Source organism: Xyrauchen texanus, chromosome 36 (assembly GCF_025860055.1).
Source record: "Xyrauchen texanus isolate HMW12.3.18 chromosome 36, RBS_HiC_50CHRs, whole genome shotgun sequence".
Classification (NCBI taxonomy): domain Eukaryota; kingdom Metazoa; phylum Chordata; class Actinopteri; order Cypriniformes; family Catostomidae; genus Xyrauchen; species Xyrauchen texanus.
Window position 1 is genome coordinate 4,382,732 of NC_068311.1, and position 20,897 is coordinate 4,403,628.

Sequence of the window (20,897 nt, forward strand, 5' to 3'; positions counted from 1 at the left end):
TATATACTCTATAGAGAGGGAGAGAGAGAGAAAGATAGAGAGAGAATACTACATTTATCTTTTATATTATATACTGTATATATCTAGTAAGCAGAATGGCAGTATATAGAGCATTAAAGAGTGCAGACATGGAAAAACATGACATCTTTATGATCCTACACGATCTCTATTTGTCTCTTAAATAACTTCTGTCTTATCTAAGTTTTCCTACCTTTTGTGTCTCCCTCCCACTCTATATGTCTGCCTTTCCCTGTGTGTGTGTGTGTGTGTGTGTGTGTGTGTGTGTGTCCTCCTACATGCTCGTCTTCATCAGAGTATAATTATGAACTATTATTCTATGATCTGGAGGAGTGTTTGATAATGATATAAAACTATCACGATGTACTTTATGTGACTCACCTCGTCTTGAGTGAGGAAAGACTCCGTCTGCAGCGGAGTTAAAAATCTTCCGATCAGACAGTTCAGATCCTGAGACAGAGAGAATATACACAGTCATGATAAAGAACAGAACACACACAAACACTCACAAACGGCAAAATAAGTATTTAAATCAATATCTTTTTTATCAGTAAATATAAACTGAATTACAATAAAGAAAAATAAATGTAGGTCAATTTAGCTGTTTATTACTATTTATTGGTGCATACTATATAATATGATTAAATAAAATGATTGGGTTACATTTGCTAAAATAGCAATACACTTAACCCCATTTGGGTTAGTAGTTTTGATTTGTACTTTCCCTGACAAGTTTCACTGGCACAAGCACCACAAAAAAAATTTATATATATATATATATATATATATACTAGAATTGTCAAAAGGCTGAAAAATGTTGAGATATTGAATTTTTCAGCTATATCGCCCAGCTCACGTCAAGATCTTTAGCTCTCGTTTGCGCTCGAGCGGTTTATTATGGGTGTTGATTTAGTTCCTTGTTCAAACAGGCAGATGAATCCTCTAATACAGCGCATGTATTCCCAGTAACGGGGGGGATGTCAGAGAATCTGTTACTGTAATCTCTCTATCCTCAGATGAGGAATACTATTCCAGCTTTGTAGTTAAGCTCAACACGACTATGTTAACTAGCAATCATTAGCTGTGTTATAAAAACAACATTTATTGCTGCCTGTATCTGCCAAAGGGAGAGTACCACACTACACATACTACTATTGCAGCACACAGTATATATTTGCTATATATACTGTATAATGCTGGTGCATATGCCTTATAAACCGGATAGATCTAGTCCTGGATGCTGATTGGTCAATAGAGCATTCCATCTGTGTTAAAGAACACAGAAACAGCTATGATGTGAAACAGCTGTTCACCTGTCCACTGTACATATCACTGCACAGCATCCATGGAATAATGTTTTGTTATTGTATATGTGTCAGGGACTATATCTTGCAGACACATGGCACTTAATGAATTTGCTTAGTAAAATAATGTTTTCATAAACTTTAGCATCCTTATTGAGGGACAATGTAAAGCCAGCCGCTCATTATTGCTAAATAAACCCTGACTAGGTGCACGCTGATTATTATTACACCCTGTAATTTTGTGATAATGACTGGCTGACTGTACATTATCCTGCTTATTACATGGCTACTTACCAAATGAACGATTAAATGGACATGAAATATTGATTGAGTTGAAATTATGTTATAATGTGAGAAGAGGCAGAGGAGTCTCCAGAAACAGTTGTTTCTGTTGATGTTGCAGAGTTCTTTTGGTGTTTATTTTACGAAAAATGACTGATTGCTTATTATCATGCTTATTACAAGACTATTTGGCAAATAAATCAATGAAATATTGATTTAAAGGTGCAGTTTGTAAGATTCAGAAACTCTTGTTATTAGTGACACCTGTGGCCGTTAAGTGAACTGCAACCATCTACCTGTTGCCCGTGCTCACACTCCATAGGGATGCGAGAGAGTGAGCATCGATCAAAACAATGTCGTAACGTACAAAGAGACTGAACGTGATACACCGGCATCATGTTGACAGATGAGGTAGCATAATTAAAATAACACAGTTATGATTGTTTTACTACAAACTTTGAATATTATACTTTGTATATTATATTTGACTCTCCAGTGCTGGAACAGGGCTAAAACAAAGTGTGGATATAGTTCTGACTATGTGAGACTAGTTTGAAGTAATCTCTTTTCTTTGCATGATACATTAACTGCATTTAAACTGCATTTAGCATATGTCAGCATTAGCTAGCTAGCAAGCTTTATCAATAGCTGTTAGATAAATTTGGTGGTTGATGACAGTAGCTGTTTGTAAAATAAACTGTACATTATAAATATGTTGACACATTTCAGTATTGATGTGATTCCATCACAATTGTCATTTTGATAAATCCATGCGCTATTGTTTTATATTAATAGATTGTATATATTTTCTGTATAACCAAGTTACGTTACACTAATGAATGGGTCTTTTTGCATTATCTTGAACATTGTCTAGCATTCATTTCATGTGTTATTGTAGTTTAACATGCTGAATAAATACAGATTAACATTGATTTTGACGGTTACTGTGCAGGCAAGATCAAGTTAGCTAAAATTACACAGATCAATTCTTATGGCACTATATTTCACATGCTTGCAGTTATGTAAGCTTACTTGTCCAATAAGAAGCGCCAATTCAGGGTCAGGAATCAAATGCCCTGCCGATGTTCACAATTCATAATTAGGTGTGGCAAAATGGCTCGATAGCACCACCTACAAACGTTCAACGATGTGCGCTTTACGCTACATTTCACCTACACGTATGAAAATCGATAAACACATGTGATATACCAATACCCACAAAAAAGTCTCCGGACCCATGCCCTAAACTCAACAGGAAGTCAGCCATTTTAATTTTTCTCTTACATTTTTGCTCAGTTTTTGTAATTTCCTGGCCTCGTACATTAACGAACTCCCCCTAGAGATTTCATTAGATCTACTTCATATTTGGTTATTCTAATCTAAAGGCCTTGACGATGCTAAATTGCGAAGCTTTTGAATTTTAACTGCACGGCGTGCCCGTGACGGTCTGACAAAATTCTATGTTTCGCCATAAAAAAGGAAGTTGTTATAGCTTATACATACAAAGTCCAATCTGCCCCAAACTTCACATGTTTGATAATAGTCCCAGCCTGAATACATCTACGTGCCAATATTCAGTTGTAGTTGTAGCGCCACCTACTGGCAAAAGCCAATTCCAGGTCTTGTACTTTAACAAATTCCTCCCAGGGATTTAATCAGATCAACATTATATTTAGTCAGTCTTAATCTAAAGGCATTGCTGATGTTAAATTGTGACGCTTTTGAGTTTTCATTGAAGGGCGTGTCCGTGGCGGCCTGACAAAGTTCAATATGAAATGAGTCACATTTCTGAGGCCTAACATGCTTGAAAACTCATGAAACTTTGCACATATCTCAAAAGTGGGGAAATTTACCTGTGATACTGGCTTTAGAATTAATTGTGGCAAAATGGCTCGATAGCGCCACCTACAAAATTTCAACGAAGCAGCACTCACGCCACGTTTCACCTACATGTAAGAAAATCGGTAGACATATGTAACATGTCAACACGTACAAAAAAGTCTCTTAGAGCCATATCCTAAACCCAACAGGAAGTCAGCCATTGTGATTTTTCTCTTAAATTTTTGCTCAGTTTTTGCCATTTCCAGGCCTCGTACTTTAACAAACTGCTCCTAGAGATGTCATTATATCAACGTCATATTCGGTCAGTCTAATCTAAAGGCCTTTGCAATGCCAAAATGTGAAGCTTTTGAGTTTTCTTTTAACGGCGTGTCCGTGGCGGCCTGGCATATTTCGATGTTTCGCCATGAAACAGGAAGTTGTTATAGCTCATACATACAATGTCCAATCGGCCCCAAACTTCACAAGTTTTATAAGAGTCCCAGCCTGAACATTTCTATATGCCAAAATTCAGTTATAGTCATAGCGCCACCTACTGGCAACAGGAAATGACATGTTTTACACTGTAATACCCTCTTAACAACATTTAAGTGCTAAAAATGTGGAAAAAAAATTGTGACATTCCCCTTGCACAGCAGCCCCAACGTGCAGCAGCGTGCAAGGGCCCATTCATCGCTGTTTGCAGCTTTAATTTAAATTGCATTACAAGCTCACACATTGGCAAAAAAAGGCAAATATTATATGAAAATTGTTACATATTGCACCTTTAAGTTGAAATTATTTGATTAGCTTACTTGTAGGGTCCACATAGTTATACAAGAATTAGGAAAGATGACTCGAACTACACGGATGACCGGTGGATTATCACTTTATCACCGGATGTGCGGTCATTATTCGAAATATTTGTCCAGTTGGTAGTGCAATTAACCAATCAGAATTGAGTATTGAGGGCCAAGTAATAAATATGTTTTTCATGATGTCACCATTTTACAAAAGCAAAATTGGATTAAAATGCAAAATAACTGCATTTATTTCTGAAATAAAAACTGGATGTAATGTGTTGAGGCACAGCAATGCAGCTACATTCTACGGTTTATCACTGCATAGTAAGCAGAAGTATGCAGTTCATACTGTGCAGTATGCAGTACACATTTATTCCATTCCAAACATGGTCATAGTGAGTGGGTGCAGAATCAGCCGAGCCATAAGGGCAGATTTTGTTTTCCCAGGCCTGTCTCGACGAAACACCATGTCGTGTTTCCATGCAGAATGAATGTAAGGAAGGGCATACACCTCTGTAAAGCCTAATTTATACAGGTTTGTAAGCGGTCTCGTGCAAAAAAGTGTACTTTGAAACAACCTTGGAGAAGGGCTTCAAAGTGATCACTTTCAACGTTAAGATAATAACCTATTTAACTACATTCTCCTCAAAATGCATGCACGATTGTACATAAAGAACAATACGTTCAAACCACACCCACTATTAGTTTTAACCATTCATCAATGCTCTTCGACAAGCCAAGATGTGTGCATCAGGAAACATATCACCTTAAGAACACCTTAGCTGAACGAAAAAGTGCATGGCATCAACATTTTTAGGCAAACTAAAAGAAGCATGTTTGCACAGTACATATAAATAAGTCTGTTATGAAGTCCACAACTGAAATACACACTGATTTAAGTTTTGAATCTAAAACACATGGACAGGTACTTACTTTGACATAGGTGCGTTCCGTCTCCACCAGTTCGCAGATGACTTTGCGGAGTTTGTCGGCATCGGTAAGCTGGCGGGGGGTGGCATTGCTTGGAGGGAGCGAGGAAGACTCCGGTCCAGATGAGGAAGAGGAGACGACCTCGGATGAAGGATTCATCTCGTGAAGACTGCGACAGAAAGCTGCGACCTGCTCTGTACTCTACAGAGAGAGAGAGAGAGAGAGAGAGACAGTTAAGATGAGAAACACATCTCACTGTCCTGAGCTGTATTTAGGACACATGCAGGCTCTGCCTCTCACGCACTCACCACAGGAAAAAAAAATCACAAAAAAGATCTCTTTAATATCTCAGTTGTTTCTCCTAGACAGCAATGTCAATTAAATTGAGAACAAATAGAGACTTTTGCTTAAAGGAATTGTGGCAGGGCAGAGGGCGGGACCAGTGTAACGTAGTCAATGGAAAGGAGGCGGCGAGAACCGGCATGTCAATATAAATAATATTTTAATAATAAACGTAAACAAAAGACGAACACACACACATGACGGACATGTCCATAATCTATCTCTCTCTCATCGCACCACCGTCTGTCATCGGCCTTATCCTCTCGAGGCTTACTGACCTGATAAGGACGGTGTTTATAATCACACCGCCTGCCTCCACCACAGGAATATTCCGGGTTCAATTCAAGTTGAGCTCAATCAACAGCATTTGTGGCATAATGTTGATTACCATAAAAAATTATTTTGAAAAAAAGCAAAACTCTGGGTTACAGTGATGCACTTATAATGGAAGTGAATGGGGGGCCAATCCGTAAACGTTAAAATACTCACCGTTTCGAAAGTGTAGCCACAAGACATAATCAATAGGTGTGTTAACATGATTTTAGTGTGATAAAATCGCTTACTAATCTTTTCTGTGTGAAGTTATATCCAATTTTACTACATTGTTGCCTTGACAATGTAGTCAACAAACACTAAAACCCTAAAATTACCATAAAACAATGATTTAAACAACTTTACAGCTCAAATAATAAAGTTATAACAGAAGAATTCATTATAAATTATACAATTATAAGCTCGTTGTTTTTACTGTTGTTAAATTTATAAAACAAATTGCCCCATTCACTTCCATTATAAGTACCTCGCTTTAAAGGAATATTCTGGGTTCAATACAAGTTAAGCTCAGTCGACAGCATTTGTGGCATAATGTTGATTACCACAAAAAATTATTTTGAATTGTCCCTCCTTTTCTTTAAAAAAGCAAAATGGAGGTTACAGTGAGACACTTACAATGGAAGTGAATGGGGGGGACTTTTTGGAGGTTTTAAAGGCAGAAATGTGAAGATTATAATTTTATAAAAGCACTTACATTCATTTTTTATCGTTTATTATTTGACCTGTAAACATTTTTAAATCGTCATTTTCTCAGTCTTTCAGTTTTTAATGTTTGTTGACATTACATCATCATGGGAAAGAAGTTGTAAAATTGGATTTATCTTTACACAGAAAAGGTTACTAAGTGATGTTATCACTCTAAAATCATTTTAACACATATATTGTTTATGTCTTATGGTTATACTTTTGAAACAGTGAGAATTTTAATCTTCAAAAATTGGCCCCCATTCACTTCCATTGTAAGTGCCTCAATGTAACCTCCATTTTTTGCCTTTTTTAAAGAAAAGGAGGGGTAAGTCAAAATGAATTTTTTGTGGTAATCAACATTATGCCACAAATGCTGTTGATTGAACTTAACATATATTAAACCCGGAATATTCCTTTAAATTGTTTTCCTTTATCGTGGTACGATCATAAACGGTTTAAGTTTATATAGATTTTTTGTATTGCATGTAAATGCATTTTCTTACTGGCTTATCCAGTGTGCGCAAGTGCTGTGCGCATGACTGTTTACGTTTTAATGTCAAAAGAGTTACGTTTAATGTTGATTTTACATCACGTTGTAAGTCATCTAGGCATTCCATGCATGCAGACAATTGACATACTGGGCACAGACTGCATACTACTGTACATACTGCAGAAAAAGTACTATGTTAGTATGCTATTCTGAACTCTGCCAGATTTGCAACACCTGCAGCTCACACGCCTGTCAGAAATGAAGAACGCTACAAAACTCATTAGCACTCATTTGTTCTATTTTCAGCTTGTGAAACTGCGGTTATCTCTCCTCTTCTCTGTCACTCCATCATTTTGGCTCTCTATCTAGTCTCACGCTCTCTTTCTCTCTCAAAGGTATCTTCATCCCTCCCTCTTTGCTCTGCTGAAATATCTTCATTTATTTTCTGAACAGCAACCAAAACATGAGCACCTGTCCATGGATGCGGTTGCTATGGTAATGGCTATGATAGTACATGTGCTGTCATTCTCAGTCACATTGACGGACTAAGAGAAAGTCCAAAAGACTGATCTTCTGGGATTTTCACACAAAACGGTCTCTAGAGTTTACTCCGAATGGTGTCGAAAACTAAAACATCCAGTGAGGGGCAGTTCTGTGGATGGAAATGCCTTGAACCAGACTGGTTCAAACTGACAAAGTCTACTGCGCCCTCTGTCATGAGGGCAAGAGATGAAAGGAAAGCTGAGAAAGAGCGCATGTTTCTGGACTCTACAGGAGCTACTATTGTTAATGCCATTTAATCGAGATATATTTAATAAAGATGTTTGAATTACACAACATCTTGTTACAAGCGTTATTATTGAGATGCCTATGCCTGGCAGAGACTGAGAAGCTGCCGCCATGAACGATAACAAGGACCATTTCACAGCACGCACTGGTTTCCCTTTGCCTTGTCGTGTAAAATTACAGTACACAGACTTTTCATATTCGCCATACCTCTTCCACTGCATCACTCTTGACGGCTGAATCAAGTTTGTTGTCTTACAACACTATGGCAGTATTCCCCACACTCCGTCGTGACAGAGCTGCTTACAAAAGTAAAATAGTGCCTAAATGATTTGCAATCGTGACAGAAAACTTTGCATGCGCAGAGTAAGATTTGTGAAAGCATAAATAAAATTGCAAGCGTAAAAATATGTTGCATGTGCGCAGAATGTTTTTTAAAGGTGTAAATCAAGTTGCAAGTGTAAGAAAAAATATTAGCAATACTTTAATGCTTTCTTACGTGTAATTCATGTGTTGTGAATTTGCAATTTGCTATTAACACAAAGTAAATGTGGTCTGTATTCTTCTGACTTTTGGCACAGTTTTTGTACCCAAGCATGTCAAAAAACATTGCAAACCGGCAATCAGCGATATGCAAGCAAAGTCTGTAAACGTGTAAATGACTTAAATATTTTCCTAGCCTGCCATTGGGAGCAACTTGGGGTTCAATGTCTTGCCCAAGGACACTTCAGCACGTGGAGTCATTAAAGCCGGAACCCTTAACGCCAACCCTGCGATTAGCAGCCGACCCGCTCTACCACCTGAGCCACAGCCGCCCCACAACATGTGGAAAATGATCATTTCTGACTTCTACATTGATAACAGGCCAAACTGCCAAAGTAGCAGGCATTTAGAATATAGTTTAGAAAAAAATAAAAATAAATTATTATGAATGAACTTTGAAGCTCCAAAAAGCACATAAAGGCTGCATAAAGGTAATCCATAAGACTCCAGTGTTTTAATCCCTACCTTATTAAGAAATCTACTAGATTTTGGGTGAGAACAGACCAAAATGTAACTCCTTTTTAACTGTACATCTTGCCATTGCGGTCCCTTTTATTTATTCATGCTGACTAAATCTGCTTTTTTGGAGCTTCAAAGGCCTGATCATCATTCACTTGCATTGCATGGACCTACAGAGCTGAGATATTCTTCTTAAAATCTGTGTTTGTGTTCTGCAGAAGAAAGTATGAGAGAATTGAATGAATTGAATGATGAGAGAATTTTTGGGTGAACTATCCCTCTAAGGCCAAAATATACTTTGGTTGTCCGTGTCAGTGATTGGAACGCACGCAGTAAACATGATGCAAATTTTGTCATCAGCACAGTTTGTGTGGACTGTCCACGTGCAGCCCAGATTTTGTTGATATGTGGCCATTCCTCTTCTGAGCGCATCATCGGTGTCTGCACCTGCCATCGACTGTACTGAAAGAGTATCACAAAGCAGTCCTAGCGTGCATCCATCGAAAGAGTTCATATTCGCTTGTGGTCAAAAGAGTATACTTTGAAATGCTAAGCACTCGATCGTGCACGAGACGACCAGGAATGCGGAAAAATGAAGTATACCCGACCCTTTTATTTACATAGCATTAGCGCATTTATGATGAAAACAACATGCTAAAAAACGTTTTTATTGATATTTCAACCTGTTTTGAAGCTTCGTTCTCTTATGGTGTGTTCACATACAGCGCAAAGAAAATGTTCGCCTCCATTGCTCGCGCGAGTTTGAACGCTGGATTTGAAATTTGTGTTTAAACTTGCGTTCGCACAAGTAACGCGAACCCGCGAGTATTCCCACTTCTCTTCTGGAAAAGGCCAGGAGGAGGGGCTTCTACGACTTGGTTCATAGTAAAGCACAACCAATAGCTGCAATCAAGTAGACGCGCATATTTTCTGAACTTACCAGGTAGTCCAACTTCCTCGCTCACTTTCCTCCAAGCGACGTCTTTTTTCATCCGGTATCTGTACATGTATGACGTGTGTCATACAACTGTGGGTGCCCACACACCGCCACAACAATTTGTTCATCCATTTTTCCAGATTTCTTCTGCTACTGTATCAGTACGTCAGTGACATCCAGATAATCTCAATGCTGATAGACTTTCGTGAAAACGCGTCATGCGAATTTCTCGCTCGAGTTTTTATTTTAACTCGAGCGAATATGCAAATGAAACAATTTTGCGTGTTCAAGTCGCACCATTCGCATCTATTAGCGTATATTCGCATCTTTGCATTTCGCTTCGAGAAATTCTGTTCGCTTCACATTGTATGTGAACGCACCATTACACTGTAACAGGAAGTGACCTCATTAGAACAAAAGTGTTTATTTTGGCTCTTAAGTTATAAAAGAATGACACATTTTTTTTAAACATGTGAAAGCTGCTTTTCTCTGTGCATTAGCAGAGAAAATCTTTAGTGGTCCTTCACTGCCCACGCAAGGACACGCAAAGGATGAATGACAGTGTTTCTCCAGCATTCTTGAGTCTCAGAACACTCACCTAAAAAGTCAAGAGATAATACAACACCTGCATGTTCAGCACAACATAATAAAGCACATTAACTGCTGGGAAAATGCCAATGTCACTGCTGTAAAAGGAAAACATCTTGTTAGCGGTGTCTGCTAAAGTAGGCAACCCTAATGCGCACACTTAGGTTTAGGGATTTCAGAGCACCCCTAAACTTCATGAGGTCTAGCAAACTTGCAGCAAATTTGCCACTCATTATTTTCACAAGCAAATGAGCTTACAATTTGCTGGAACCTTGGAAACACAACACTCTAGCAACAGGATAACAATGTGCTAAGAAACACTCAGAACAGTTTAGCAAACACGAAGCAATGAGCTGGCAACCACTCACAACACCCTAGCGACTGGATAGCAATGTGCTAAAAGACATTTAGAATAGAGGAAGACCCATATCTCTCTTTTTTAATTTATTTTTAATAAATAAGTGCCGATAGTTGCTTTTTGGAACTACTGGTTATCTGCAAAAATCTATGCTGATAGTTGCCGATCGTTTTTCATAATTTTCTCATATAATAAGAGTGTCTCTGAGTTTTATGGGTTTGTTTATACTTAAAAGTCCTGCGTTAAACACCAACTCTTCGTCTATTCTGGTAATTATTGGGATTTTGGTTAAGACTCTTTTGGACTCTTTGTCTGTGCCCCCATAGTAAGAAAAGAATCAGAATTTTTTTATTTGACATTCTATACATTGATTTTAAAAAACAAGCGGCCAATGAATCTGCCTTTTCCTTAGTTATCAAATCGACAAAATCCACTATCGGTCGACCTCTAATTCAGAACACTTTACCAACCACAAAGTAACGCAGAGGCAACCGCCCACAACACCCTTCCAAAAGAATAGCAATGTGTTTAAAACATTCAGAACACCTTAGCAACCACAAAAAACACCTTAGCAACATCAGCACAGAAAAAATGGAGAGTAAAAAAAATCAAGTTCCTCCTGAAATTTCATGGTTGCTGATAAGGTAGCTCATATTGTGAAATCGGGGATCTTTTTTATTGATTTTGTTGAGTATGAAGGCTGCACACTGTGAAGAACCACACCGCACACCTGCAAACAGACAAACATTGCAGGAAATTTGAACTGCCAATGAACTTTACTCCATGAAGTCTAAACATACACAAGGCTGGTAACACCATGATATTTTGAAATATGTTGAATCATGTATTCATGTATCGTCAGGTGTTTACATGGTATTCCATTGGAACACCGTCATATTATCATTGATACAACATTACTATAGCAGCATGTAAAAACATTTTATTTACATGGTATTCAAAGGTATGCCAAGTTCCAAAAACATGGTATTACTGCAATAATAATGGGTTTTTTTTTGTAAGTGAACCTCACACTGAAGTTCTGACTGCATTAATCCATAAAACGGAGGTGATACCCTCCTGATGACAGCAGCTAGAGAAATCAGCTCAAGTCAAGAAAAAAAATTAACCAATCAAAGAGAGCGATTAGTAAAAATGACAGAAAGGAAGTGGTTCTCACCAGGTGTAGCATGTCGTAAATGGAGTCAGATGAGCGTTTACTGTCTCTGTTGCGTTTGAGCACAGACATGACTGACTTCACATCACAACCAAAGAAAGAGAAACACTGGCACTCACACAACCGACCACCACTGATGCTGGATCAGTTACAGGAAATGGCTCACTGATTCTTCACTGCAGCACCAAACAACATCCCTCCGCTTATGACATACAGAACAAACGACACGGCGAGGAGAGAGAGAGAGAGAGAGAGAGAGAGAGAGAGCAGAGAGAGAGAGAGAGAGAGAGAGGGGGGTGCTGGAAGCAATCACTGCTTGTTTTCTCTCTCTCTGGTTCTCCCACATCCTCTTCCAACTCTCCGTTATTCACCCTCCCGTTCTGCTGCGATACCATCTCATTTATCTTTTCTTTTTCGTTCCCTCTCTCACACACTCTGGCACGTTAAGCTAAACTGCAGCTCCATGATAAGTTGAGTTATGATACTCAACACACACGTACAGACAATCAAGGATGAAATTGAGAGGGAGAGATCGAGAGAAAGAGATTGAGGGAGATAGAAATCTCCTTTTCAAGGTTGTTGCTGTAGTTCAGGATGGGCTGGGCAAGTTAGACTGCAGCAGCACATAATTGCAGAGAGAACGAGAAAGAAAAAAGACACAGAGTTTTAAAATTCAGTCTGATTGAAAGAGTTTGAAATTAATACACTGAAATGGAGAGCTTGAACGGATTCATTAAAAACAAATCAAACTTATCAACTCTAAAGGGACCTGAAGTCATTCATTTCAATTAACTTGGTGACAGCAGCCACTGGAACTCTAGCAAATTTGAGCAGAGTTTAACTTAATGCAAATGATGGCGATCATTAACTGGAGTGCAGACAGTTATCTGCCGCCTGGATTCCGCAATCCAGTAGGAACACCTACTAACAACCAACAGTCCGCAATTTAATTGCTGTATGTGTAAACACCCCTTAATACATGTCCCAACCAGAGAGAAGGGTCTATCTGCATCCTGCAAGACTACTACAAGTCACGTCCATTACAACTCCTCCGCCACCCACCCCCACCCCCAAATAACCAGCAAAATGCTTGAGTCTTGCAACAGTTGGATGTTACATTCATACACTGTATTTGTTGTGTTTATTTGAGTCCCACAACAACACTACACCTATTCCTACCCCTAAATATTAAAAACTATACAGCACGTTATAAGTTCTATTGAATACAATCATACCGCTGTACCACTATTTGGCGACAGTTTGGAGAATGTGATGAAAATAAAAGAGGAGAAGCAGCTAATGTTATGCTAAGCTAATTGGCTAACCGGTTAGCTTTTGAGAGTTTTGAGAGTATTATATTATTTCCTCGCCAATAGTGATACCAATTTTTTTTTTTTTTACATTTATGAATACCATATCAACAGTTTTTTTAAAAAAAATAAATCAATTAATTAAAACTTTAATCAAATGAAAAAAATGAGAATAATAAATGTTTAACTTTTTATTATCTTCCAATTTGATAAATAAAGTTATTTTATTCAGAACCTCACAGCAATCTAAAATATATTATTGAAAAGGTGCTTCATAACTGAGCATATCATATGTGCGATTTGGACATTTTCACTTAGGGGTGTGCTCACTTTTGTTGCCAGCGGTTTAGACAATAAGGACTGTGTGTTGAGTTATTTTGAGGGGACAGCAAATTTACACTGTTATACAAGCTGTACACTCACTACTTTACATTGTAGCAAAGTGTCATTTCTTCAGTGTTGTCACATGAAAAGATATAATCAAATATTGTAAAATGTGAGGGGTGTACTCACTTTTGTGAGATACTGTATGCAATCTTCATGTGCCTTACGCTACAAAGTGAATTAGCGCTTTCCTCACTGTCATCTGCTACAAACAGAGTGCACGATGCTCAAGATGGTGTTTTTTGCTTAGAAACCAAGGAGCTCTAAATGGTATGAGCAGCCGGTGTGGGCACAACACTTTGAAGCATGCAGCACATGCAAACTATTTATTTATCTCATTATATCAAAGCCTTTGCAGTTAAATAATCACACCTGGACAGAGTGATTTTAATTGGTGCTTTTAGGAATTATATTCTTACGTAAGATGGTATCGGTTTTTGGTGTCGGAGCATTTTTTTCAAGTATATGAGTATGGTATCGGACCCGATTCCAATCTAGTAATCAGTGTAACATCAGTAAATGAGTAGAGTGGTGGTGGAGTAGTGGGCTAAAGCACATAACTGGTAATCAGAAGGTTGCTGGTTCGACCCCCACAGCCACAACCATTGTGTCCTTGAGCAAGGCACTTAACTCCAGGTTGCTCCGGGGGGATTGTCCCTGTAATAAGTGCACTGTATGTCGCTTTGGATAGAAGCGTCTTTTTACATAAAATATATATATATATATATTTTTTTTTATGGAAATCCCTACATTTTATCACAGTAAAATCATGTCTACAAGTATAATGTTTATGACTTGTGGCAATAGGCTACTTTGAAACAATGTGTATTTTAACAAATATGGACTGGCATCATTCACTTTCTATTGTAAGTGCCTTATTGTATCCACAATTTATTTTTATAAATGTATGATGAAAGAATCATTTTTTGTGGTGATTATCATAATGCACCAAATGTTGTTGATTGACTTGATTGGCTTAACTTCATTGAACATTCCTTTAATCACAAAAATGTAATACTTAGGGTTAGGTGCTTAGAACAAACCTTAACCAGAAAGTTTGAGGAATATCAACAGAGTTAAGCCTTGTTAGATTTGAAACTAACAGCCTGAGCAAGAGAGTGAGAGATTCTTTCAAAACAAGACCAGCGATGAAGGATGAACTTGCCAAATTTTTTGCATCAAAGTCGTTTCCTGATAGAACATAATCACACCGTAAGCTGAACGAGCCACTTTAGCCTGTTAATGGGGAGCTCAGGAAGCAAACATAAGCACAAATCTGACAGAATTTTTTTTTTCTGACAGTAGCGAATGATGTATGTGCTCAGAATCACTCTGTGGCCCATTTACAGAATAATTTCACACCATATATTGAAGTAAGCACTTCACTAATGTTCCACCAAGAGCATAAAAACAAATGATTGTTCACTCCTGAACTGTTGACAGTCGCTTAAAAAATGGGGTTTGAAATGGGTTTTTATTGTCTTAGCTTGACTTTAGACCATATAATAAATTGTGACCACTCCTAAAGATTTCAAGTTACATCCTCCAAAATTGGCACAGACTTTCAGAATGTTATGACTTAGATTGGTATATCTTTTCCAGCCGAGTTACAGTTTTCCTGTAAATTCCCCAAAATTCCATCGATTTATAGTATATTGACGGGCCTAGACTATTCCAACTCCAACTGTCAATCATTCAATTTCCAAAATCCAAAATCTTTAGCCAACCTCACTGAATATCATGATATGAATGGAAGATCATAATATACAAAGAGTAAACCAAAAAATGCCCTTGAAGAAATCAGTAACACGTTACACAAAGGTTATATTCGTTAACCTTCGGCCACTTCCACACTAATCCAAACAAAGTTTGAAACCTCCATTTTTAGTCTCCTAATGTCATTGTTTTCCAAAGTATGCAGTAATATGGAGCGTTTTTGAAAGTCTCAGTTTTTGGTAAAGGAAAACTCTGCTCCAGTGTGGACGAGAGGTGAAAACGATTCCCGGCCCACACGACTCCACATGCCGAAGTGTCCTTGGGCAAGACACTGAACCCAAAGTTGCTCCCAATGGCAGGCTAGCACCTTGCATGGCAGCGCTGCCACCATTGGTGTATGAGTGTGTGTGTGAATGGGTGATTGGGACACAGTGTAAAGCACTTTGGTAACCTCTAAGGTTAAAAAAGCACTATATAAGTGCAGACCATTTACCGTGCAGACCATTTAACATCCATCCATCTCATGGTTTATCTATCTGACAACAGAACATGTTTTCTGCCAAGGAGGAAACTCTAAAGTTCAGTGTGTGTGGATGTGTGTGCCCTAAAGTTGATCATGGATTCCTTTGCATTCTCTGCCTGACCTCTATGATACTTTCTTCTCTTTTATAGCGGCTGGAGAGAGGGTGCTATGCAGCGAGCCAGACACATGTCAGTGCATGCCAAAACCAATCTTCTCCAATCTCCCAACGAGCCCTGCTGTATCACTGCTGACCCAAAATCCATCACTCTGCACGAGCCTGACAGCCAACCAACACCCTTTAGAGCCAGAACCAACAAATTTAGAACATTAACCCTAATAATATTTGGTTTGAAATGGGCGATCTAAAGAGATTTGGTCAACATACAGATACAATAAGCAGATATTTGACAGTGAACTCTGGAAACGGGTTTCCAAAAATAGTTTCTGTATGTAAATATGGAAGAGTCGTGTGGAATCTGATTAGTTCCATCATCTCAACATGTCCTTTCCAATGAAACGCTGTGACTGCCTCCTGCACAATCTTAACTATGTCCCTTATTAAAGCAATTAGGATGCAAAGAAAAAACAAACAATCTCTTACTGACATCCACTTTAACACAAAATAATTATCTCCAGCCTCCCACCCCAAACCCCCTGCAAATACATGCATACTCTGCAGATAGTTCATTATCGTAGATAGATAGATCAAATAAACTGATTAAAGTGTAATTGTCCCTCTGTTTAAAAACAGAACAGATGACAGATGGTAAAGCTGAGCTGAAGTGTGATTCTTCACTCTAGGAGTTCAGAGATTTGAGGGAACACAGTTCTAGATTTGGTGAGTGTGAAAAAACCCACGCACAACAGAGAGAACTGTCCCAAAGTTATGGGCTGAGTTGCACAGAAAATGTGATTACATAAACTACAGAACTAAATTACAGAACTCTTTACCTTTCCATAGTCGTCAAATTCAGCAAAGAGCTCCGAGTCGTCATCTAAACTTTCTCCTGAAGACTCAACGATAAGGCCAACGCCATCATCAAGAATCTCCTCTGTGGACAGACAATTATCAGAATGATTATGATGACATGAGGCTGTCAAAATCCCAACATAGTCTCACGGAGAAATAATACAAATTCTTAAGAGTTGGCTAAATCGTATGAAATGGTATGAGTAAAGTCATATTAATTTGTACATGTCACGGCTCCGGTTTGTTCTGTTTGTTTTGTTATTTCTCTACCTCATGTTGTTTCGCAGGCGCTGCCGGCATGCATGATCAGTGTTTCCATGGGAACACTGATTGTTCCCTGGGGAACGCTGATCATGCCACTAATTAGCATGCTAGCAGCACCTGGTTCTCCACTGATTCACTCCCTACTTAATCCCTTCGTGTTGTCAGTCTCTTTGCTAGATTGTTGTTTGGTGTGAAGTAACTTACCTCAATCTCTCTGCCTAGTTGGTTCTGTCTCGTGTATCTGTTTGGTTGCCTGTCTATGCCCGCTGCCTTCCAGTTTGCTGTACACTTGTTCACTGCACTCACAAATCTTCAATGGAGGATTCCTCACGAATCTGCTCCTGACTACCACGACGCACACATTCGCCTACGAACACACTGTTCATGGAGTCCTCATGGATGTGTTCATTGCGTGGCCATGGCGCTGCCACTGTAGCCAGTGCCGGGTTCTCCATTCTTCGCCAGCACAGTTTAAGTTGCTATTTATTGTAAAAAAAATCCTTTGAAGTGTTCTTCTGCTCTTGGGTCTCTTTGTCTCGCTCTTGCTCTGTGACAGTATAACCTTTGCAACAGCTAAACAGGTGACTCTCCCTTGTTTCCTTCTAAAACGCGACAATTACTTGCTTACATAGTACAAATCATCCTCACAGACTCTACTCTATGTTTAGGTTAAGGTGTGAGGTTTGGGTTGGGGTATAAAAGTAATAAGCATGTACACAATGTCTGACACGCAGTACTTTTGCTAACTTCCACAATTCGTGTACGGGTATTTACACATCTAGAATCCGTACAAATTCAAACGAGCAAACTAGTACGATTTCATACGATTTAGCCAACTTGTACGAATTAGTCCAACTTCTCATGAGATTGGTTTGCAAAATCCATTACATTGGATCTTTAGCCAACTGAACATTGAGCATCATGATGTGGATGGAGGAACTTTTGTTCAATCAAATAAGTTAGGACTCAGGCCACGTCCACACTAATAGGCTTTCATTTGAAAATGCATTGATTTGCTACATTTCCGCCTCTCATACACACAAAAACTGTGTTTTTCCCAGCCGAAAACAGAGCGTTTCGAAAATGCTCTCCATTATCCTGTACTTTGAAAAATGAAAGTTTTCAAATGAAAACGAATTAGTGTGGACATGGCCTTAATTTGATAAAACCACAGATAAAGTCATCAAACGTGCAAAAAAAGTCAAATTACTACGTAAACGGTCATTTAGCGAATAGTCATTTTTATCCGAAGCAACTTAAAATAAATAAGCAATCCAAGGTTAAGTGATTTGCTCAAGGACACAACGGTGATACTTCATGTAATGCTTCTTGTGAGGTTCAAACATCCAAACTTTCAGTTGGCAGACTAGATATTTACCTACTACGCCACACCAGCTCCATACAGAAACAATACACACAAAAAACTCATTAGCCAAATATTATTGATGGACAGATGGACAGACAGACAGATTACTATCTCACCCTGACTCTGAGAGAATATGTCTGTATAGAGGTTGTCCACAACATCAGAGCGTCTCGGAGGCAGGAAGCAGAGCTGTCGGCGGTCAACAGGGGGCATCGTGTTCACCGTGAGAGACAGAGAGACCTGAGCGAATGCCACCTTCATATCAGCAAAGGTCAGAGTACTGGCGTCCTTCCTGTTCAGCTGAAGAATCTCGTCTCCTGCATTCAAACCTGTGCCCATTCCAATACATATGGTTATATTCTAAGAATAATTATGGGCGATTATGGGGTAATATTACAATCATAAATATTTCCTTAGATCTTCAAAATGGCTGACTGTAAATGGATTGAGCTTGTGCAGAGTTAATATGGAGTTTAGAGCGTGGTTAGGAAAATCCTGGGAATGGGGAAGGGATATGATTCAGGTTGTTCTTGCCTGTCTACCTTTACAACTTTCATATGAAATTGAACTCTTGTCCATTATGATTGGTTGGTTTACATTGGTGACTTTCATGGAGGAGGGCTGAATACTGAATAAGCATTCATATGAACAGTAAATGTGAGCATTAGTTTGCTTAGTGCTCTTGGTTGTGACAAAATTACCATGACGATAAGTGAACGATAACCGATTTATCGGCCGATAGATTTATAAATAAATATAGAATGTCAAAAAATGTTATTAGTCTTTTCCTTACTATAATGGGTACAAACATAGAGTCATAAATGAATAAAATCCCAAAACCGATACATCGGTCTACCTCTACTGGGCAGCTTCGATGCATAATTAATCGATAATTGATATTGATAATTGAAATTAATAATTTTATCGATTAAGCTTATCAATCGTCGATTAATTAATTTCAGGACATCTCGGTTCAGTAATCATGCCAGAAGATGTTGTTAAGGTGGTCTATACAGTCATCTTCTCACTAGAGGGCGCTTGTTCGCTGCATGTCATGTCTTGCCCGCATCACAGAAGAAGAACCACAACCAGTGTTGGAGCATTTCTCTATAAATTATGTTTTCTGCATACAAATAGTATGTTAAAGTACAACATGACAACAAGTGCTGATCAAATATGTATCTTGTATAAGTTATAACTTATAAGTTATTATTAACAGTAATTTATTAAAAGGTATTAACCTGTAGATACTCAATTTGACGAATAAACAACGTGGAAGTAAACTATAGCAAGTTTAACCCATGAACAGTATGATTTGGCTATTGTAACGCTGAAATAATGTAAGTTGTGCATCTATTTAGAAAGTAAATGCATATGTGTAGATTTTGGGTAGATTACGTATTATGTGTAGCTCATCTTTGACATCCAATTGCATCTCATGAAATTTCCATCTCTTTGATATATGACGTACATAAACGTGCAGGGTTGTTAAAGACCCAAATATGTAATAATGTTTAGGGAATCACCCATGCATTTAAGGGTTAATGCATCATGTCCCAAATGCTGATATGCTCACGGTACAGCACTTGAATGAATCTGACTATAATCGCCTCTCTGTTTTTTCTTTTGTCATTGTTTATGACAAAAAGAAAGAGGGGTTGAAAATAAATGTATACTCTTGTACACCACAGAACTGACACTATGTTACATAACATCAGGAGCACAGCACTGATAGCACAGCGTTAAATTACATCTTAATTCCAAAACAGACACTCAACAGATACAGAAATAGTGTCTGAGAAGGAATGAGAAAAAGATGGACAAACTGAGAGAAAGGGAGGAAAACAGAAAGACAAAAAAGTACTAATGAACCTTTAGCAAACGCTAATCCACCAGCTCTGACGTCGGTGATATAGAGCTGCTGAATGCTATCCTCCTCAACCACTGAGATGGAGAAACCTGTCAGCGAGACAGTAAAAGAGAGACAATTATATAAAACAATTATAGCACAAGCACACACCTCAAGCAAAACATGTCACAAAAGTTAGTTATGTTTTAAATGCTCAAATAGTAGATACGCCCTTCAAAATGAATACAACGAGTATTTGGACACCTTTCTGGTTATCAAACATTAGTAAAACATGTCTATAGTTGATGTGATGAACTACACCTGTCGTACCTACATACATCCACTAAAAATGCATATTTTGCTTATATAAATTTGTCAGGTGTAAAACAGAGATGGTTTGATGATAAGGAACTTTTTCTGGCTCTTACCATAGCCGATCATGCAGGATTCATCTCGATCAAACTGTATAACCTTCCTGATCTTATAGCACAGCTCAATCTCCTTATACAGCTGTGGAGGAGAGAGCATGAGATATTATTTATCCTATTCTGCATTCAGAGTGCAAGTATGTACAACAGGGACACACATGAGACAGTATGAAAGGGCAAGAGTAAAAGAAAACAGAATCAAATTGGCAGAGAAAGTCTTTTTCCAGTTTAATAA

At 38.4% G+C, this 20,897-nt stretch overlaps 1 protein-coding gene across 6 annotated transcripts in view; it reads right to left on the reverse strand.

Moving 5' to 3' along the window:
* The window catches only part of LOC127630125 (rho guanine nucleotide exchange factor TIAM1-like), a 100,048-nt gene that overhangs the window by 12,047 nt on the left and 67,104 nt on the right, over positions 1-20,897 (reverse strand). For 4 of the 6 annotated variants that reach the window (XM_052107565.1, XM_052107564.1, XM_052107566.1 and 1 more), the window contains 6 exons: positions 20,663-20,744; positions 20,258-20,344; positions 18,502-18,714; positions 16,737-16,837; positions 5,159-5,356; positions 400-468 (listed from right to left, as the gene is read on the reverse strand). In XM_052107565.1, coding sequence (XP_051963525.1) covers positions 400-468; positions 5,159-5,356; positions 16,737-16,837; positions 18,502-18,714; positions 20,258-20,344; positions 20,663-20,744 — 750 coding nt within the window. Of the gene's footprint in view, positions 1-399; positions 469-5,158; positions 5,357-11,855; positions 12,015-16,736; positions 16,838-18,501; positions 18,715-20,257; positions 20,345-20,662; positions 20,745-20,897 lie in introns of those variants that run through there. The other 2 variants (XM_052107570.1, XM_052107569.1) reach the window with 2 other exon arrangements.